Source organism: Canis lupus, chromosome 22 (assembly GCF_011100685.1).
Source record: "Canis lupus familiaris isolate Mischka breed German Shepherd chromosome 22, alternate assembly UU_Cfam_GSD_1.0, whole genome shotgun sequence".
NCBI classification, from domain to species: Eukaryota; Metazoa; Chordata; class Mammalia; order Carnivora; family Canidae; genus Canis; species Canis lupus.
The window spans coordinates 23,063,760-23,087,460 of NC_049243.1; the positions used below are offsets into that span (position 1 = coordinate 23,063,760).

Here is a 23,701-nt window from a genome sequence, read left to right on the forward strand (position 1 = left end):
TGGATGCCACCTGAAGACATGAAACTCCTGGTCTGAGGCCAAGGACTTTATTATTCATGGCATAGAAAGCAACATAAGCATGGACATATTCACATCAGTTGACTTTGCCCCCGACTCCTGGTTGGTCAGTGAGGATGGGCACAGTTGGATGCCAGTAAATAAAATGGACTGTGTTACAGGAAAGGAACACTGAACTTAGGGATCCCTGGGTGGCTCAGCGATTTGGCCCCTGCCTTGGCCCAGGGCATGATCCTGGAGTTCCGGGATGGAGTCCCGCGTCAGGCTTCCTGCATGGAGCCTGCTTCTCCCTCTGCCTGTGTCTCTGCCTCTCTCTCTGTGTGTGTCTCTCATGAATAAATAAATGGAATCTTAAAAAAAAAAAAAAAAAGGAATACTGAACTTAGGAAAACTGGCTCTCTTAATGGATATTAAGTATGCTTACCCTCTTCTCCAAAGGAGGATGTCATCTTCATCATACTGGAAGGTAAGCATACTTGTCTTTTCCTCTGAAAGGAGACACTGTATCTTCCAAGGTTGTGCACTGTGCAAACATCTTTAAGAAGATGAACTGGGGGACAGCCGGGTGGCTCAGCAGTTTAGCGCTGCCTTCCACCTGTGGCCTGATCCGGGAGACCCGGGATCGAGTCCCACGTTGGGCTCCCTGCATGGAGCCTGCTTCTCCTTCTGTCTGTGTCTCTGCCTCTCTCTCTCTCTGTGTCTCTCATGAATAAATAAAATCTTAAAAAGAAAACTTAAAAAAAGAAGATGAACTGGAAAAAAATGAGATGGATTGAAAAGAAATTTTTTAAAGAAGGCAAATTAATGTCTTGCTTACAAGAAATAACTAAACATGAAACATGAGTGACATACTGTCTCATGCCACTTGGTCAATGATTCTGATTAATCTATCCTACGGAGACTGTGACCATATCTGTTTAAATTGTGTCATACAACATTTAATTAAGGCTACTGTCAACAGGTCTCCAAGTTGCAGGATGAAGCCAATTTAAGTACAAAACTTAACCATCCCGTAATGTCCTCAACAAAATAAACTGAACAAATCTCATAAAGCACCAAGTCTACCTTAAAAAGCTATGTGACTTTCTCATTAAATTTCTGTACCTACTTTCCCACCTTTCCCAAAGTACTAATCCACATTGAGAAGGTTGTTTTAGCAACTGCATGGACTCTGTCATGGTTTTAACCTAAAAGGTTAAGTTTAGGGCAGCCCGGGTGGCTCAGGGGTTTAGCGCCGCCTTCAGCCCAGGGCTTGATCCTGGACCCTGGATCAAGTCCCACGTCGGGCTCCCTGCATTGAGCCTGCCTCTCTCTCTGCCTGTGTCTCGGTCTCTCATGAATGAATGAATGAATAAAAAAAAAAAAATGTTAAAAAATAAAGGTTAAGTTTAGGGCAATTCCTTCATCCATAATAATCCTGTATAAGAAGTTGAAGCTAAAAAAAAAAAAAAAAAAAAAAAAGAAGTTGAAGCTGACTTTAATACTTCTGGTGCTCAAGTACTTCTGTTGAAAATTTCATCTAAATGGAAAAAGTCCATCAAACTTTTAAAATTGGATGACTTTTATTATAGGAATAACTCCCTGTAAGATGCACATGAATAATAGATTTGTTTTTCTTTCCAGGAAGATTGTCTAAGTAGCCAAAGAGGGCCTCATTTTGGAAAGATCTTTCCGGTTACCTGAGGGTTTGATGATCCACGACGGGGTTTATCTAAATATTTCTCTGCAAACTCAAGTTAAGCAAGTCATCATGTTTCCATCAAGGAAAAAATGAACACTTGGTCTCGTATACAAAAAGGATAGTCCCGGCCTTGCACCCGGTCACCCTGAAAAGAAAGCTGTGTTTTCAATAGTTAGGGTCTCTCCAGTGTGACCTCTATCAGTTGAGGTCACGAGTTGACAGGGCCTCCGGTGTGACTTCCAGAAGGAGAGTTCATTTCAAATATCTGAGTTGAGCCATCGATTTTTGAAGCGCTGGCCCTGACGGCAGAGGCGGCGGCATGAGCCCTGGGCCTCGGAGAAGGCTCAGAGAAAGGCAGCATCAGGCTCCCGGAGCTGCAGCGACAGCTACGCTTCCCAGAAGAGGCCTGATCTCGCGGGATCTCCAGCGATCTATGGGAACCGCAAGTGGTCCTGGGAAGAGAAACGTGCTCCCTCGCGCCGGGCGAGGCTGCGCCCAACGCCTCTTCTTTGATTGCAGGTCTCGGAGAGGCGTTTGGCTCACACCGTCCTGGGTCAGAGTCACGAGGCTGCTGCGCCTCGCTGTGGGGTTCACCTAGGTGTGGGCAACCCGCCAGTGGCCCCAAAACTGCGCGCACTGCGGGGGGGGGGGAGGTCAAAGGTCCGCAAGAGAGCAAAGAAGACCGGCACAGGCTGCCAACCTACAGCCTCCCGGGTCCCGCCCGGCCTCAGGGTCGGCCCCTGCCTCCTGCCGAGTGGAATCCATCCACCCCGGGGGCCTCTCCTGTCACGACTGTGCGAATCCGTGTGGAGATGACAGCTGGGGTGTTGACATGTTTTGTGTGGTAAGTACAGGGGCTGGGAACCCTCCCTTGCTGTTTCTGACACGTTTCAGTCAGGTTAAGGTGAATAACCTTAGACGCCTCGCTGAGTGCAAATCCTGATCGGCGAGACCGGTCAGGGAGACTTGCTCCAAAGGGCTTTCCTTCTTTAAGGACGGTTTTGTGGTGAACTTTATATATATATATATATATATATATATATATATATATTTATTTATTTATTTTTATTATTTTTATTTTATTTTTATTTTTATTTCTTTTTGTGGTGTACTTTAAAGAGATAGATCATTAGTGTTCTTTCCATCCTTTTGTGGTGAACTTTATTTTTATTTATTTATTTATTTTTATTTATTTTATTTTAATTTTTTTGTGGTGCACTTTAAAGAGATAGATCATTAGTGTTCTTTCCATCCTTTTGTGGTGAACTTTATTTTTATTTATTTTTATTATTTTTATTTAATTTTTATTTATTTTTTATTTATTTATTTTTTGTGGTACACTTTAAAGAGATAGATCATTAGTGTTCTTTCCATCCCTCAGACTTCTCTGGGTCTGAAACACCCCACTGAAGTGAGTCTTCTCCCCTTTTGCCATAAAAAATCAGTGTGTATCATTCCGGTAAGTATGACCTCACCCCATTCTTCAGTGATGCCCTACTCACATGAAGATTTTTCATCTGCTATAGTCAATCAAGGACAGGGAAAGTTTAAAAATTTTTTTTTTACAGAGTTCTAATATGATCTTACTCTGGCCCATTATAGACGGATTTGGCAAACCCTGTACTTAACTATTAATTATCATCCATGTGATCCAGGACTCTTTCAATTGAACAAAATGATCTAGATGGCCGAATCAAGAATTACATTTGAATGCTTTGGGCCTTCTTTAGGCCGGGCTGACGCCTAACAGGGTGTTGTAGCTAAGGGGAGGAAGCATCATGTCCCGGAATGACCAGGGGAAATCCTGAATTTTCAAAATAAATTTATATAATTTCCCACCCCTTTTGTTCCCATTATTAACCAGGAATCAATGGAAGTGGGCATTCCAATCCTAGGGATAGATGCGTACAGGGACAAAACTTCCTTACTATAAACATGAGGAAAGTTTTGTCCTGGGAGAAAATAATAAGATTGTGAAATTAAAACAATCATTTTGCTATTTGCTTGCTTTAATCAGATAACGCAGTAGGTCTAAAATAAACTTGACTTTTTACCTTTTTGTTTTGTGTTTGCTTCAATGAGAAAGAAATTTTCAAACATTGGTTTTAAAAATCAAACATTATAATCCATGGAAAATTATAACATCTACCCTAAATAGAGAGGCTGTTTGAGAACATCGAACTTGGTTCTAGCTGTGTCTTAGAAAATTCTATTTGCTTCACTATACTTGTTTCCCTGTTTGCAGAATATAGGGAGTGGAAAAGCTGGTCATTAACAGATCTTAATATTTTAATAATAGATAAATAGGTCCTAGAGAGTTTTAACTGAGCTTGCATTCACTTCCCTGTAACAAAAGTAATTAAGTAATTTATAAGTAAAATCATTATAATTGAATGATTTTATCTACTTAAATTATTTGGCTAGAAATCTTGAAATATCTTTATTCTTTTGTACCCTTCATATTTCCTAGTTCCCACCCTTAATGGTGACACAGTATCATGGTATCTTTTCTTCCAACTCTATTGAGGTGTAAATGACATGTAACATTCTGTAAGTTGAAGGTATACAATGTGGTGACTTGATATACAGAAATATTCTAAATATTCTAAAGTAATTACGATAATAAAGTTAATGTATTATCTCACATAATTACTTTTTTGGGGGAGGTATGAGAACATTTAAGATGTACTTTCCTAACAATTTTCAGGTATATAATACAATATTATTTCTTTAGTCACCATTAGCTGTACATTAGCTACTCAGAACTAATTCATCTTGCAACTGGAAGTTTGTACCCATTGACCAACACCTCTCCATTTCTTTGATCCCAGGACCCTGGTAACCATCATTCTGCTGTTACTCTGAGTTCATCTTTTAGATTTCACATATAAGTGAGATTGTACAATATTTGTCTTTGTCTGATTTATGTCACTTAGCATAATGCCCTTATGGTCCATCTGTGTTCCCATGTATGGCAGAATTTTCTACTTTTCTTCTTAAGATTTTATTTATTTAGCTAGTTGACACAAAGATAGCTCCCATGGGTGGGGAAAGGATCAGAGGGAGAGAGTGGGATAAGCAGACACCACACTGAGTGCAGAGCCTGACATGGAGCTCAATCCCACAATCCTGAGATCACAACCTGAGCAGAAATCAAGAGATGGATGTTTAACTGAGCCACCCAGACACCCCAGAATTTTCTACTTTTTAATGGCTGAATAATATGCCATTGTTTATATATATTGCACTTTTTTCTCCATTGATTCGTTGTTGGACATTTAGTTTATTTCCATGTCTTAGCTGTTGTGAACAATGCTGCAGTAAACATGGGGGGTGCAGATATTTCAAGAGTGATTTTGTTGCCTTCAGCTATATACCCAGAAGTGGAATTGCTGAATTATATGGTAGCTCTATATTTTTAAAATGTACTTCCATACTGGTTTTCATAGTGAACAGATTTATATTCCCACTAACAGTGCACAAGGGTTCCCTTTTCTCCTTATCCTTGCCAACTTTTATTATCTTGTCTTCTTGATGAGAGCTATTCTGACAAGTATGAAGTGATACGTTATTTTTTTATTTGCATTTCCTTGATGATCATTGATGTTGAGCATCTTTTTATGTACCTGATGATCATTTGTATATATGCTTTGCAGATTTTTTGCTTATTTTTTTAATCCAGTTATTTGTGGGGTTTTGCTATTGAGTTGTAGGAGTTCCTTACAGATTTTGGATATTAACTCCTTATCAAATATATGGTTTGCAAATACCTTCTCTTACTACATAGGCTGCCTTTTAATTTTGTTGATTTTTTCTTTTGCCTCACAGAAGCTTTTCATTTTGATGTGATCCCACTTCTTTATTTTTTATTTTGTTGCTTGTGCTGTTGGTGTCACATTGAAAATAATCATTGCCAAGTTCAATGTCAAATACTTTTTCCCTATATTTTCTTCTAAGAGTTTTACAGTTTCAGCTCTTACACTTAAGTCCTTAATCTATTTTGAGTTAATTTTTGAAGGGGTATAAGTTAGGAGTCCAGTTTCATTCTTTTCATATAGCTGTTCAGCTTTCCCAATACCATTTATTGAAGAAACTACCCTTTATGCATTGAGTATACTTGATTCCCTTGTTAAATGTTAGTTGATATTTTTGATGAATTAGTTTATAATATAAGCCTATCCTTCAAATGAAGCGGTTAGGAAACAAATGGGAAAGATAGAGAAAATATGACAAAGAAAATATTAAAAGTGAATTTTCTTTATTTCCTATGAGTGCAAAGCATCTCTCTTCTCAATTGTACCCCTATTTTTCTAGAAACTCAGACATGATACTGATACAAGTCTCTCAGTGTTTCACTTACCTCCAGTGGTTTTCCTTAGCTCTACTCAAGTCTTTATACATTTTCCCTTTATTAAAGTATCTTTAATTACCTAGTGAATTATCATCTCTTTTCTCCCAGCCCTCTGATTGATGTAGGTAGATTGACATAATTATCACCATTTAACAGTAGAGGATCCAAGCATATAGAACTATATGACTAGCCTAATATTCCATGGTTAATGAGTCATGAAATGAGGGTTAGAACTAAAATCTCATTCTAATGGCCTTCCTTTTAACCATGGTGGCTTTTATCTTCAATTCTCTTGGCCTCAGTTTGCTTATCTAAACTTTTGAATGGGAAGTTATTGAAGTAAATACTACAAATGATGCTTTCTCTTCTAAAATTCAATGATTTAATAATACTAATCAGTGTAATATTTTGCACTATGGAGCTATAAGAGGATCCTGACATTCTCTATATCCTAGCAGTATCTAAGTACATCATTGAACATTAGACTTTTACCATAATTATTGTTTTTGAATTCCCTCATGGCTAAAAAACATATTCCTATAAGGTTGACTTCACTGTTTAATTTGAAGGCAACATTTATGACTGCAACCCATTCCAAATATCATTAGTGAATTTTAATTTCTACCTCCTTATTCTGGCCCTCCTTCCTATTCCATGGCAATTTATTAAAACAGTTCAGGTTAATGTTAAGCTAGTAATATCTTAAAGAAAATTTGTTAGGGCAGCCCCCGTGGCGCAGCAGTTTAGTGCCGCCTGCAGCCCAGGGCGTGATCCTGGAGACCTGGATCGAGTCCCACATCAGGCTCTCTGCGTGGTGCCTGCTTCTCCCTCTGCCTGTGTCTCTGCCTCTCTCTGTGTCTCTATGAATAAATAAATAAAATCTTTAAAAAAAAAAAAAAAAGAAAATTTGTTAAATCTAAATTTCAGTAGCAGGGGCACCTGGGTGGCTTGGACGGTTAAGTGTCTGCCTTCAGCTCAGGTCATGATCCCAGGGTCCTGGGGTGAAGTCTGATGTCAGGCTCCCTGCTCAGCGAGGGGCCTGCTTCTTTCTCTCCACATCGCTTGTACTCTCTCCTGCTATCATTCTCTTGTCAAGTAAGTAAATCTTTAAAAAATAATAAAATTCATTAGCAGATACTTTGTGAATTCAGTGGTGCTATTCTTTCTGAATGTTTTATAGATACAAAACAGTTATCACTTGTTTGGTATATATAATTTCTAGTTTTTCTTTCACTTTAGTTTCAATCATGATTCAATCAGTTTTGAAACCCAACTTTTGGTTAAGGAAATGCCAGGACATCTATTGGCAAAACAAGAAAACGGAAGTGATTTCTGGGGTAAGATTGGTCTCAGAATTGTACTTTGGACTTGACTTATGTGTGAAGAAATGGAACTTTTTCATCTCTGAAAATGCTGAAGTATAGAACAAATATTCCCTCCCTGCAACTTAAAAAACATCTTTCATTAAAAACAAATACTAAAAATAGAAGCTTTGATAAAAATAAATTGAAATAGAAATTATTAAAACAAATGTGTCAACTTTAATTGGAGGCTTGGCCAACATTACTTGCAAACTTTTTAATATAAAATTTAAGGTTTTAAAAAATTATTATTTGGGCTCAATCTACCATGACAATTGAAATTTCTAATATTCATGTATCTTATATTCAGAGAACTCAAATTCAAATTCCTTTAAGGTCAGCAAATAATGTAATAAATGAACTATCCAATGTTTGTTTCATAATGGGGATTCAAGAGCATATTAAAGATAAATAGAAATACTTTTCACCTCCCTATATATCATCTATTTTTATTTTTTTTAAGATTTTATTTATTTATTCATGAGAGACACAGAGAGAGAGAGAGAGAGAGAGAGGCAGAGACACAGGCAGAGGTAGAAGCAGGCTCCATGCAGGAAGTCTGATGTCTGATGTGGGACTAGATCCTGGGACTCCAGGATCACACCCTGGGCCGAAGGCAGGCGCTAAACTGCTGAGCCACCCAGGGATCCCGTATTTTTCCATATTAATGTTTTCATATGTTGACACACAATATACCTCAAATTCCTTTTCAGTGTTTGAAAAAGGAAAACAAAAAGAGATCATGAAAGGTTGATGATAAATGATGACTCCAAGCTTCATTGTCTGGGTGACAAAGGGAATATTAGAGACTTTAGTACAAATAAGAATAATGCTTCACATAAAAAATACATGTGCTCCCGGGATCCAGACAATTATTGTTATGAGGTAATAGAGGTCTAATGTTATATGATCTTCCAAAATTTTTAGAATCTACAGTGATACTTAGGATAAAGTAATAAAACAGACAAAACCCCATGCCCTCATAGAGCTCACAGTCTACTGGGGAAAGTACCAACAATGTACATAGTAAATGAATGAGTTATATAATACTTTAAAATATGGCAACTGCTATAGAGAAAGAATAAGGCACAGTAAAGGAGATTGGAAATAATAGGTAGAATTGCAATTTTAAGTAGTCAGTGTAATTATAATTTGAAGGAGTTGAAGAAACAGTGCCTGTATTTGGGGTCAAGAACTGTAGGCAGAAGAAGATACTAGTGTAAAAGATGATATGTTGAAGGCAGGGCAAAGGAAGCTGGAGTAACTATAGTAAAGTAAAAGAAATGGGCAGTGAGGTTAGAAAGGTTAGGTTATGGTGTGGGTAGTTCTTGTAAATTCCTATGCAGAATTGTAAGAAATGTGATTTGTTTCTGAATGAAATAGAGATCCATTGAATAGTGTAATTTTTTTTTTTTCTCTCATGTGGAATCTCAAGCTTTTTAAGGTTGAGGACAATTTTCTTAACACCGTGAAGGTCAATCTGAACATGGTTGTGTGCAACGGAATTCACGTGGCTAGCAGCCAGTTTGTGACTTCTGCTACGAAAATGTTTACTGAGGGCAGCCCCGGTGGCTCAGTGGTTTAGCGCTGCCTTCAGCCCAGGGCCTGATCCTGGAGACCCAGGATCGAGTCCCATGTTGGGCTCCCTGCATGGAGCTTGCTTCTCCCTCTGCCTGTGTCTCAGCCTCTCTCTCTCTCTCTCTCTCTCTCTCTGTCTCTCATGCATAAATAAATAAAATCTTAAAAAAAAAAAGAAAATGTTTACTGCATCATCCTTTTATAATTATATTTCACATCTAAAACATTCTTTGTCTTACATTTAAAATATTTTCTCCCAACATTTTAAACTGAATTGTTATATAACCTATTTCTATTTATCAGTTAATTCAGAGAATTCCCCACTCTTACCTACTATGACATCAGATTTTTCCTCCTTGCCATTTTGTGTCCTGGGGCCAAACTTTGCTTTTCTGTGTGACTTTGACTCCTAATTAGATTCCTAACAACTGTCTTTTCACCCTGCTTGCTTGCACTTGATGTTGTGTGGAACATGTTCATTGATATCTGTTACCCCTGCTAGCATGAGCATCTTTTCTTGACACCTATTGGCCTTCTGATTTCTTCCATTATAAATATTGATTCTTCAATCAACCTTTCACTCACGTGAAAGGTTTGCCACTTTCATGTGAAAGGAAGGAAATTAATCCAGTTTCATTGCAAATCTCCACTGACCACGTATGGACTTATTAAATATTTTTAAACATAGGGTAAATATCGGTAACTTTGGAATTGTTCATTGTTATTAGGAATGTTATATTCTTTTACAGTTTACAGAAATTTCCCTGTAGAAAATGGAATAGTTATACATATAGAGGGCATACTTTTACACGTAATGGGATCGTGGAATTTAAATGAAAGAGACATTTAAGCACTCCTAAATTTTCAAGTTAAATGGTCAAAATAGTCATCACATATATAGCCATCCTTAGGGCAATCAACTTGCCCCAGACCATCAAAGCCAGAGCTAGTCTTCAAATTTAGCAAATAATTCAGGCAGCCCAGGTGGCTCAGCGGTTTAGTGCTGCCTTCAGCCCAGGGCCTTATCCTGGAGATCTGGGATTGAGTCCCACGTTATATTGAGTCCCACGTTAGGGAATCATTTAGTTCCCTGCATGGGAACTCCTTCTCCCTCTGCCTGTGTCTCTGCCTCTCTCTCTCTGTGTGTGTGTCTCTCATGAATAAATAAATAAAATATTTTAAAAAAGAACAAATTTAGTGAATAATTCATTTTGCTGCTAATAAGACAATACCTCATTCTCAATTAACATGTATAAATTATTACTTTCATACTTAATTTGCAAAGGAATTAGATTGGGGCACCTACGTGAGTCAGTTGATAAAGCATCGGACTCTTGGTTTCAGGTTCAGGTTGTGATCTCAGGGCTATGAGATCAATCCCCAGGCGGGGCTTCATGGTCAGCCCCGAGACTGCTTAAGACTGCCTTCCTCTCCCTCTCCCTCTGTCCCTCCCTTCTGGGCTCATGTACATGCTCTCTCTCTCTCCCCTTCTCTCTCTAAAACAAATCTTTTTTAGAAAAGGAAAGGAATTAAATTAAGTGAAACTTTTGAATTTTTACTAAATAAGACATTTAAAAATTTTTTTAAAGATTTTATTTATTTATGAGAGACAGAGAGAGAGTGGCACAGACACAGGCACAGGCAAGAGAGAAAGCAGGCTCCATGCAGGGAGCCTGACATGGGACTTGATCCTGAATCTCTAGGATCACATCCTAGGTAGAAGGCACCGCTAAACCACTGAGCCACCTGGGCTGCCCATAAGACATTTTGAAATAGGTAGTATTTTGGGATGTGAGGGTGATCCGGCTACCACATCTGTCACTCCATTGATCCCCAGGGTTAATTTGGTTGATCTGGCTGGCTAGGCGGCGTCCCCTTCCTCCTCTGCCACTCTGTGTGCATCTGCTTGCCAAGTTGCACATTCAAAGAGGATGACCTTCCCTGATAGAGGAGGACCGTTCTTCCATAAAGGGTATACAAGTAGCTGTGCACCCCTGCTAGAACTAGAATCTTCAGACAAGCTTTCAAAATCCATTTGTAGGAGAATGTAGGGTAGTCGAGGTTCCAAGACTCCACAGACACATCCAAATAAGGTGCTGCATGAAGCAGTCTGCCTTTCTTTTAAAAATAAGAATAAAAAGTAGCTTTTTGAAGATAAAACAATAGTAGATGAGAACTAATCATTTAGATAAGAACTATACTCTATAAAGGAAATCCTGAATCAATATAAAGCAGTAGGGTTTTTTTTTTCCCCCTATGAAGACAAAACTGCCTAGTAGATGAATGGCATATAATTATGAAAAGGATGAATTAAAGAAAGAATATAATGAACAGTTTCTTAGTAGAGCTGCAGTTTTAGTAAAATAAAAAATTTCTCTGTAGGATCTTTGGATTAGTTCCATGAAGACTTATTTGAAATGTCTTCCTGAATCATTCACTTTGAAATCAAGAGATTTTTATGGAAATCCAGAAATAATTTTTTTTAATAATAAAGAGGTATTATAACAAAATGTATTTACCAGATTGCATATGAGGATACAGAAATTTATAAAATACTCAGCCTGAAATGCTTTCAACATTACTTTTGAATGATTTCTATTATGATTGCTTAAAATGTTAGCGGTTACTTTTTATTATTGCTGCTTATTTTTATGCACATAGACTAAGGTTTACACTTAAAAGAGAAGCTACTTACCTCAACACTTGATGTCACATTAAGTGAAACCATGCAATTCGAGTTTATGCTAACATGGAAAATCTAATGAATATAAAAGCTAATCCCAGTAGCAAGAGATCAGATTATTGTTATCAAGAAATAATGCTAGGTGACTTTTCAACATAAGAGGTTGTTTTCCAGGAAGAACAATCTGATTGAATTCTTACAGTTGTTCAAATCACAAGGACTGCTTTTTCTTAAGTTATTTATTAGTGTCTCAGTCTCATCTTGGCATGACATTATCCCCTTCTGTAGCTTTGGTCTCAAAGAGAAAAAAAAAGATACCTTGGAGAAAATAGAATGTTTGAAAGCTTGTTGATACATCCCACGTGTATCTTTCCTGTTCTTTTTTTTTTTCCCCAATCCTGTCCTTATTTATCATTCTTTTATGTATAATTATATTAATTACAAGTCAGTAATTTAATATTTATTAAAAATAGTAAATTCAGTTTCTGTTTGAAATTTTAAAAAAGATATTTTCTTTTGCAAAGTATGAGAGACTTATTCCTTGTGAAATTGCTCTTCTTTTTAATATATGGTATACTTCTGCCATAAATACAAAAGCACCTTGATGTGAAGTGGTTTAGGAAATTATGTTTATGAACAATTAGGACTTTTTGAGTAAGTTTTACTGAAACTTCAGACCTATGCTAAAAAATAAGGCTTTGAAGTTAATTTTATAACTCATTAGCTAGTAAGAAAGATAGAGATATTTACTTCTTCAAAAATATGAGTCTAGGGGATCCCTGGGTGGCGCAGCGGTTTGGCGCCTGCCTTTGGCCCAGGGCGTGATCCTGGAGACCTGGGATCGAATCCCACGTCAGGCTCCTGGTGCATGGAGCCTGCTTCTCCCTCTGCCTATGTCTCTGCCTCTCTCTCTCTCTGTGTGTGTGTGACTATCATAAATAAATAAATTAATTAAAACCTTAAAAAAAAATATGAGTCTATATTTCAAAGGGGGATATGACCTGGGAACAGTAGCCATTCCCTGACTTATGAAGTTAGAAACGCTGGTATTATAACTTCCCTGGAAAAGTACATTTGTATTCCAAATAGGATCCAGGATCCCTCCCCCTTACAGTCCCCGCCCCCCCACACACACAAAAGAAAAGACTCTCTGAAGGGGATAGGGGAACTTTCTTATGTAAATGTCCAAATATACCTTTTTGTTGTTCTCTTTCCTTTCTAAAATTAATATTTTTTTCTTGGTCCCTCACAATACAGACCCTGTATGTGTACGGTGATATCTGGTTTTCATTGTAATACATAAGTGGTAAAAATTGGGGCATAGAAGAATCAGGTATTATTTGCTGTGTGTAAATAATAATCTTATTAAAAAGCTAGCACCTACGGGCACCTGGGTGGCTTAGTCAGTTAGGTATCTGATTCTTGATCTCAGCTCAAGTCTTGATCTCACAGTCGTGAATTCAGGCCGTGCTTTGGACTCCACACTGGGTGTGGAGCCTACTTAAAAAAATAATAATACATTTTTGTTTTAAAAAGCTAATACCATTTGTGGCAAATGCTCTCTACATTAAAATTAGAAGTCATGGTCTTGAAACAACATTATTACTTCCCAGTTACATTATCTTGCACAGTTGCTTTAAAGAAAAAAACAAAAATACACTTTCTTGGGCTTTACTTGCTTAAGGGTAAAAAAGAGCATTTATTAAAAATTATCATTCCTGTGGTGCCTGGGTGGCTCAGTGGTTGAGCATCTGCCTTTATCTCAGGTCATGATCCTGGAGTCCTGGTCTCGAGTCCCACATCAGGCCCCCCACAGGGAGCCTGCTTTTCTCCCTCTGCCTATGTCTCTGCCTCTTTCTTTGTATCTCTCATGAATAAATAAAATCCTAAAGTAAATAAATAAATAAAAATTATTCCTTAAGAACTATATTGAGAAAGGGAAATGCGATGATAATAATCATGACAATGATGATGATATTGATGATGATAAACAGTAAGTTGAAATTATTTGGTAAATTATTTTAATTTATCCAAAAGACTTAATAGGCTCAGGTAAAATATTTGGTATTGGCTCCTTCTTTGTCTTTCCCTTCCTTCAAAATCCAAGTTCTTGAAATTAGATTAGTACACATGTTCAACTGCTAAAATACTGTCAATCAAAGACCTATACATAATAAACCATCTACAAATGGTTTAGGATGTTGTCTATTATGTGATGAATAATTGAGACAGGAAGAAAAAAATCATAACTATTTCAAATAATATTCAAAGATAAATCATTGAGCAGAGAATTATGTCAGTCCCAGATGGCTGGGGTTTAAGAAAACCTCATTTTTGGCATATGGAACAAATTGCTGCTATTCTAGCCACTTCTAAAGGAACTTTATTAGAAATATTTGGTTTGGCATTATGATGATTTTGATAGTGAATATACTTCATGTTGACTAATAAACATAAGAAAATGAATTTAATTGAAACTGAGAAGTGTGTAAACATGGAATAAAGAAGTAAAGCAACACATCTAATAATTTGAGAGAATAAAGTTTCCTCCATCATTAAATGTTTCATAGACAGATGTTTACTTTTTTCTTTTGTTGTGTTTTATATTTTTATTTGTATATTATTATTTTCATTTATTATTATATATTTATATTATTTCCTTATTTTACTTTTATTGTTATTCTCATCTTTATGGGAATATAGTATTCTGGGAAGCAGTTCATGCAAAATGAAAGAGAATTCATGTTATTTAATATTAAATACAGATAGTAAATTGCAGGTATGCAAGAACAAGTTATACTAATATCTTTAAACATATCCACCTCCTGGGGTGCCTAGGTGCTCTCTCAGTTAAATATCTGACTCCTGGTTTCAGCTCAGATCATGATCTCAGGATCCTGAAATTGAACCCCACTTTGAGCTCTACGCTAGTGCAGAGTCAGCTTGAGATTCTTTTTCCCTCTTTTCTCCCCCTGTACTCTTCCCTCATCCCATGCTTTCTAAATTAAATGAATAAAATCTTAAAAAAAAAAAAAAAAAAAAAAAACAACAACCCAAAACCTATCTACCTCCCCATCCACACAGACTGACAATCAGAAACATATAATGACTAATGCTTTAAAAATCACTCTTAGACCCTTCCTTTGGTGGGCAGGGGATGGGCTAAATAATGGGTGTTAAGGAGGCCACTTGTTATGATGAGCACTGGGTGTTTTATATAAGTGATGAACCACTAAATTTTTCTCCTGAAACTACTATTACGCTATATGTTAGCTAACTAGAATTTAAGTAAAAACTTGAAATGCTGAAAAAAATTTAAAAAGGGACACCTGGGTGGCTCAGTGGTTGAGCATCGCCCGAGGTCCTGGGATGGAGTCCCTCATCGGGCTCCCTGCAGGGAGCTTGCTTCTCTGCCTATGTCTCTGCCTTTCTCTCGGTGTCTCTCATGAATAAATAAAACCTTTTAAAAAATAATTACCATGTTAATAAATTAGTATTAAATTACAAAAAAAATTTTTGACATGAATGATTCTGTTGGCTCTAATGAAGGTGGTTGACTAATCTTATCAAATGGATGTTTGGTCACACCCTCATGTTTTACAATGTGGATAGACTAAGAATTTTCCAAATCTTTACATTCTGCTTCCTTTTGGTTAACAAGTCATTTTTTTTCCCTCAAATTTTACTGTAAGCAATCAGGAGGAAACAGGCTACTCCTTCAACTTTGCTTAGAAATTGCTTCAGCTAAATATCTATTTTCATTGGTCTCAAGTTCTGCCTTCCACAAAACACTAAAACATGGGAATTCATCCAACTTCTTTGTCACTTTGTAAGAAGGATGACCTTTCCTCCATTGTCCAATAACATATGCTTCATATTCACCTTTGACTTAATCAGAATGACCTGTACCATCCATACTCCTCTACCAACATTATATTCAGGATTACTTAGATATTCTCTAAAACAATTAAAACTTTCTTTGTAGCTGCTTTTTTTTTTCTAAGCTCTCACCAGAATCACTCTTACAGTTTTTTTTCTTTTTAATATTTTATTTTTAAATAATCTCTACACCCCATGTGGAGCTTGAACACACAACCTTGAAATCGAGAGTCACACATTCCACCAACTGAGCCAGCTAGGTGCCCCTTAGCAGAATCACTCTTAATGCTGTTCTTGGCAATGTAGGGTTTATCTAGCATGGGCCTTCAGATTGTTCTAGGCTCTACCCATTGCCCAGTTCCAAAGCTGCTTCAACATTTTTAGGTATTTGAGTAGCACCCCTCTTCTGGTACCAATTTCTGGTATGGCGGTACAAACCGCCATAGACTGAGTGGCTTATAAAAAACAAACATTCATCTTTCACACTTCTGGAGGTTTGGAAGTTTAAGATCAAGGCACTAGCAGATTTTGTATTTGGTGAAGGCTTGCTTCCTGATTCTTCACATAGTGGAAGGGATAAGTGAGCTTTCTGGAGCCTCAATTTTAAGGATGCTAATCTCATTCCCGAGGAGTCTGCCCTCATTACCTAATCATTTCCAAAGACTTCATCTTCAAATACCATCACTGTAGGGAAGGTTTCAACATATGAATTTTGAGGGGGATATAGCAAAAATTTTAAGTTTTAATATATGTGCCAAAATTTTAAATATATGTGCTCTTATAATTTAGAGCTAAGGAAACTAAGCTGTTAAGGCGTTCACCTAGAACCAGTTAGTAAATGATATGCATAAAATTTCAATTCAGATATGTCTAACTATAAGCCTACAATATTTTCCTAATACTATGCTGCTTTTTCATACTCCAAACCAGGGCACAAGTGGGTGGTGATTTTTAAATTTTCTTTTTCTACATTTAACAAACTATAGTTCTCTGTATCTCTCTAAAAAATAAACTAATAATCTGTGCATTGTTTATAAAAGTCTTATACAAGTGAATTGCATGATGAATTCTAAAACTAGAGCTGAAATACTTTATTTTCCTAGATAAATGGAAATTTAGGCAATTGCTTTGCAATATGATAAATGGAAACCATTTTTTACATCAAATTGTTTATCTTGTTTGAAAATGTGTCCCTTATCCTCAAATATTCACTCAAATCCATGAAATCTTTCATTAATAAAAAATATGTCTCATAATGGAAAGATAATTGCACAATGTTTTTTTTTTTAAGATTTTATTTATTTATTCATGAGAGATACACAGAGAGAGAGGCAGAGACACAGGCAGAGGGAGAAGCAGGGTTCATGCAGGGAGCCTGACGTGGGACTCCATCCCGGGTCTCCAGGATCAGGCCCTGTGCCAAAGGCGGCGCTAAACTCGCTAAACTGCTGAGACATGTGGGCTGCCCAGTTGCACAGTATTTTGTATTTAAGCACTCTGCACTATAGGAAATGTTTCATGTATTTAGCTTAGTATATATAAGAACTACCAAGAAGTAGCTATATCGGACTCATCAAAATATATAAGAAAATATCCTTAAAAAAAGCAGTATTCCCACTCAAATAAGGACTCCAAACCTGGGAGACTCAGGGGTCCTTCAGGTTTGAAAACAGTAGTATCATGTGTATAGGGCTTTGTATCCTGGCTACTTCTCCTTACAGCAGCATTTATCTAAAGATTTAAGATTTAGAACTGCAACCTTATAGCCAGGTTACAAAAGTCATTCCGCCAAGTTAGCAGCACCATGTCTGCTTATATCCCACTGCTACCAGTAGGATCTTTCAGTAAAAGGAAACCCAGCACAGATGCTGATAATTCACCATACATTGTCCTGGCTGCATGCTATCACCTTTAAGACATGGATAAACTCTTTTACTGAGCAATTGGGGAAAGGGAAAAAATAAACAGGAAGCAGGGTAAAGAGGATGGGGGTAAATGAGCAAGATAGAGAAAAGTGTCTTTGGCTTCATAGCTGTGTTTTGTGAAGTTAATTTCATCCCAAACACTTAGCAGCTTATCAGAGTTGGTCAGTATTTTTGGTGGAAAGTATAAATTCAGTTATTGAATTAAGGAGAATAGAGAAGTTTGGTTATGCAGAGGAAAAAAAATCAGAGATTTAGGAAAGATTCAGCTAAAGTGAGAATGTGTTTTGGGGTGTGGGTGGTTCGGTTGGTTGAGCGGCTGACTCTTGGTTTTGTATCAGGTCATAATCTTGTGGTCCTGGAATTGAGCCCTGTTTCGGGCTCAGTGTTCAGCGGGTAGTTGGTTTGAGGATTCTCTTTCTCTTTGTCCCTCCTCTCACTTGTACATTCATTCTCTCTCGCTCTCTCTCTCTCAAATCTATAAATTAAAAAAAAATGTGTATCAAAAAAACTATAAAAGAATATGCAAAAGGAATAGATAGAATATTGTTTAAAACGGGAAGCTGATCGATTCACAAGAGAATTTATATTCAATGTACATTGTCTAAAATCCCAAGTGTTTTATACTGTTAAACCCCAAAAAACACAAAAAACCACCTTTTAGTAAGTGTAATAAATGATTTTCCCCCCAATAATGGTGCTTTGCCAATCCTTACATTAGAGTCTTTAATAAAAAAAATGTAGTTGGATTTCATGTTTCTTCTTCAAGGACAGAGAGATCATGGTTATTGCATTACAAGGTTATAAAATATCAGTTTAATATTAGAATATAAATATATATGGGGAGGAACTATTTTTCTCAACACAAAATGATTCAAATAATGATTTATATTTTTTGTTAAGTTAAATGTATGAGTGACAACACAGTGACAAATAATTATGTACTTTTAGAAAGCCACATTTTTATTCTGTGACTTGAGGTAACTTGATGTTAAAAAATGTAACATAACTGGAAAAGAAAGCTTTTGGACAGACTGTCATTTGCTCAGATTATAGCTCTGTTACTTATTATTTGTGATCATGGACAAATTAGCTCTAGGTTTAATTTTCTTATTTAAAAGGGATACTAAATACAACCGATCCCTTAGAGTAATTTCTGAGATAAATGAGATAATACATAAAAGGCTTCTGGCATAGAGGCTGTCAAGAAGAAGATATAAATAGCTAAACATTTATAATCATCGTCATTATTATTATTTTAAATACTATTCATTACACACACAAATCTTTATACCTAATCTGTTCCTTGAGCTATGTATAGTCTTCAGTGTCCAACTGTCTTTTCAAAATGCCCACCTAGATACAGAATACACAATTCATATTAAATATATCTAAAACATTAAATTCCATTCCTGCCTAATCTGCTGAGGTGATTCTTCTTCCCATCTTGCTGAATGAAACCACCTTTCCATATGTTGCTAAGACCAAAAACCTCAGACTGATCCTTGATCTTTTTCTCATTATGCAAATCCAGTCTATCAGCAAATCTTATTAGCTCTGATTCCAAAATATAGCCTTTATCAAGCCAGTTCTCATCAATTCAACTGAAAAAACACTAAGCTAGTGTCTTTCATATTGACTTAACAACTCTATAACTGATATCCTTTTCTCCAGTTCACAACCACATTTTGTTCTTCATGCAAAAACCAGATAACTTACTATTTTTTTAGCATTTATTTATTTTGAAAGAGGGAGAGAGAGCATGGAGACATGAAAGTGCTAGACGGGGGCAGAGGGAGAAGGAGAGAGAATCCTAAGCAATCTCCCCACTGAGCACAGTGCATGACTTAGGGTTCTAGATCATGACCCTAAGATCATGACCTATACGAAAATCAAGAGTCTGATGCTTAACTGACTGAATTACACTGGTGCTCCCAGAGAACTATCTAATATGTGCATATACTGTTTCTGTTTTCAGTTATAATTATATTTAATTCCTAAATATTCATCATGGTCAGCAGGATCAGTCATTTCATTTGTCCGCCGCCTCCTCCTCATTTTCTAGTAGAACTCTCTTCTGTGATCACAGTGTTTCAATTGCATTAGCCTTCCTTCACTCCCTTATTTCCCATGTAGCTTATTCCTTTTGAGTATTGATACCTAATGTTTGTTAGATGCTAAATATGTTCCAGACACTGATCAAAATACTTTGATTGAATTTATTTAATCCTTACAACATCCTAAGAAAGAACTACTATTTTTAGCATCATTTTATGTTGAAATGAATTTGAGTACTGAAAGAGTTAATAATTTATCCAAGGTCACAAAATTAGTCAATAACAATCTAAATTCAAAGCCGTGGCATTGTTTCCCAGAGCCTGCATTATTCACTTGTCCCATATACTATATTCCATTTTATATTTATTTTTCAGCCGCTTGTAGTTCTACATTGCATTCTTGCATTTTTAGTATTTGTATTCTTAACATACTGTTGTAAAGGTACTCTGGTTTTGTTCTTGTTCTTTGGGTATGCTGAGACTATTTGACCCATTGAATTCCCATGTAAATTTAAGAATCCATTTGTCAAAGTTGACCAAAACTTGAATTTTGACTAGGGTTACGATGAATCCATACATTAATTTGAAGAGAGTTGTGATAACTACTATAATGAGTCTTTTAGAATGTGAGCATGCTGTATTCCTGTTTCATTCATTTGGGTCTTATACTATTTCTCTTACAATTGTTTTATTGTCTTCAGTATAGACATCTTGCATATCTTTTATTAAGTATATTTCTGAGCATTCAATAATTTTAATGCTATATTTTCTTAGTTTTCACTTTCCACTCTTTATTATTGATATATAGAAATGCATTTGTTTTTTTGGATGGGTTATATATTCAACAGTCTTGTTACATTCACTTATTCAAATAAAATTTTTCCTTCCTTTTTCCCCCTCTCTCCCTCTTCCTTCATTCCTTCCTTATTATTCCTTACAATAAATATGAGGTTTCTGGATCAGATATAAGTAAGCATTTACTTATAGAATATTTAGTGCCAATTTTTTTTACACCACATGTTCCCCCAAAGGTGACCTGGCAAGAATTGGATAAACTGCAGATATAGGTGGGCCTGTTATTTGGGAGAAGAACTCCAGAATTATGAATCTTGGAGCTTATATAGAGCAATTTATGTAGATACACCTCCTCTCCTCAAGAGAAAAGGAGAGGGCGACGTGGGAGAAGGAGCATAGAGGGAAAGGGAGGTAGAGATTGAGAGAGATTGTACCTTCAAGGGAACATAGGCATTTATTTTTATAGAACATATAGAATCCCTATAGAGTATATAGAGTTTATGGAATATCACCAGGATGAAGAGGGGAATATCCTTTGTCCAATCAGTTTGAAAGTAAATAAATGGCTCCAGAGTGATAAACCTGCAAATCTCTCTAGGTTCATTTGCTATTTCTAATTTACAAGGCTTGTTTGCTTTCAGTCATCCTTTAAAGCCAGTAATTTTTGCTCTGAAAGCTCTGACCATTGAGAGAATCGGAAATATTTACGTTGTAATATCCCAACAGGTGTATGTGTAGATTTGTTTTTGGATTTTCTTTGTACACACTGTTTTATTTCTTCTGTTTCAATTATGTGATTTCAAAAGAATGTTCTTCCCTTGTTATACTGTGTTGGACCAGTACAGTGTTTAATAGAAGAGACATTTTTTTCTCATTCATCATCTTAGGAAAAGTGTTCAGTATTTCACCATTAAGTATATAATATTTATTTGAGGTTTCTGTAATTATTTTTCATATGATTTTGTGAGTTATCTTGTTTCTCATTTTTAAAAAATTGCTGTGTATCGCAAATAGGTGTTAAATTTTGTTGTTTTTTTCATCTGTTTAAACTCTTCTCATTTTTTCCTATAAATATGAAGGATAATTTTGTTTACTAACATTTGAATATTAAACTAATCTTATTCTTGCATTTATAGAACAAATCCCTCTGGTCAAAGGATTTTATTATTTTATATATCACCAGAAATAATGAACTTAGATTTTGTTTAGGATATTCATATGCAATTGATGAAAGAGTCTGTAATTTTCTGTTCCTGTGACATTCTTATAAATTTCTTATCAAAGCGATGATGGATCCAGAAAAGTGTTTGTAGAGTGTTTCTTCTGTTACTAGCTTCTGGATAAATTTGTGTAAGATTGATGTTGTTCTTTCTTAGATGCTTAGAAGATTTTATTAGTGAAGCCATGTAGACATGGGATGGTTTCTGCTCTTATTTTGATAATTTTCTTCTTTTGTTTTTCTGGGTTTCAAGCTGTCCTCTGTTGCTAGCTTCTTAAGATATAAATTAAATCATTGCTTTTCATTCTCTCCCATCCCAGAATGTGTGTTTAAGGCTGTACATTTCCCCATCACTTAGCTGCATTTGTTCAAGTGTTCATATTTTGTGTTTTTATTAATGTTCAAAATATTTTCTTTTTTTAAAGATTTTATTTATTTTTTCATGAGAGAGAGAGAGGCAGAGGCATAGGCAGAGGGAGAAGTAGGCTCCTCACAGGGAGCCTGATGCAGGACTTGATCCCAGAACCCTGGGATCACGCTCTGAGCCAAAGACAGATGCTCAATCTCTGATCCACCCAGGCATCCCTCTTCAGAATATTTTCTAATTGTTTTTCACTATGGGTTAATTCCCCAGGGGTTGAAATGTTTTTAGTGTTTTTTTTTGTCATTTTTACAAGTTTAATTATACTGTATATAGAAAATAAGGCATTATAAAATTTTTGAGGCTTTATATAATTATTGATTATTTGTATGTTCATGTATCAGACCACAGATTTATTTAGAGTATGTGTGTGCTTGTTTTTGCTTTATTATATTCATTTGTGGACAATAAGGGATGATGATTTATTATCAGAAGATATTGGAAGGAATTACCAATAGTCTTTCTGATTATTACAGGTCTGACAAAAGTGAGAACTGAGAATCAAGAAGAAAAAATAATTAGAAACGTATCACTATTTGAAATAATACCAAAATGGTCATTTATGAAAAGTGACTAAGCATCATGTAACATAATAATAATGTTTATCATTTAATAGGTCTTAGATTATCATTATCATAAACTTGATGAGAACAGCAAATTATGTGCTCAGTTGTGTCTCACAAATCTTGGAATTCCATTCATGATTTAAATGTGATTATTATTTGTATAATAGGATCAATTCAATATAATAATTGCCTCACAATATAAAAATACATTTTAAAATTTAAAGAATAATACAATATGTGAACTACATATAAGAAATATGAACTTTGGGATCCCTGGGTGGCGCAGCGGTTTGGCGCCTGCCTTTGGCCCAGGGCGCGATCCTGGAGACCCGGGATCGGATCCCACGTCGGGCTCCCGGTGCATGGAGCCTGCTTCTCCCTCTGCCTGTGTCTCTGCCTCTCTCTCTCTCTCTCTCTCTCTCTCTCTCTGTGACTATCATGAATAAATAAATAAAATCTTAAAAAAAAAAAAAGAAATATGAACTTTAAAATTCAATTTTAAATTTAAGAAAGTTCTAAGAGGTAAACTTACCTCATTGGTGGTGCTTCTGTTGATAGTGTAGGAGAGTACAAATATCTCTGAAGTTCACTATTACAAGGCCACTAATATTTTTGCAAATTAATATCTAAAAGCTGCCTAGTACTTTTTAATTTATAAAATGCTTTCATTCATAATCCTAGATTTTGCTTAAGACTCATAATGCTCAATGTCTGCTGAGCTAGTTTGGAAGAGCTGATGATATAGTATTTTCCCCACTGAAGGGTGCTAAAGTAAGAATATAGCTCCTATATTCCAAATAAATAGATGCGTTGATTTGCTATTTCTCTTGACTGCTGAACTGATAGTCTATTGACTGACATTTAAGTTCATATTCATTTCATGAATATTTATTAAGTGCCTAGTATATGAATAACCAATTTTGGATATTAGTTACTGATCATTATTTATAGTATATAATTTTATGAAAACTTAGTTTATTTGCATTTTAGTAACTGGCAATTATTTCCATTTTACTAATTCCCATCATTGGTTTTTCTTTCATGTTAGTTTTAACCCAAACTCATTGGATGCTGTTAACCCATTTTCAGCACAAAAATGATTAATGAATTACTCATGTAGTTTTTCCCTTAATGTAGGGTATGTAAAATAAAATGTAATCCTTGTCTCCT

The 23,701-nt window shown here is 35.9% G+C and overlaps 1 protein-coding gene across 1 annotated transcript in view; it reads left to right on the forward strand.

Annotated features, from left to right (window-relative positions):
- Positions 1–857: 857 nt before the first annotated feature.
- LOC119865105 overlaps positions 858–23,701 on the forward strand; it is a 224,333-nt gene continuing 201,489 nt past the window's right edge. Inside the window, exons 1-2 of the mRNA XM_038569394.1 lie at positions 858–979; positions 2,127–2,543. Of these exons, the coding sequence (XP_038425322.1) occupies positions 858–979; positions 2,127–2,543 (539 nt within the window). The remainder of the gene's footprint in view (positions 980–2,126; positions 2,544–23,701) is intronic.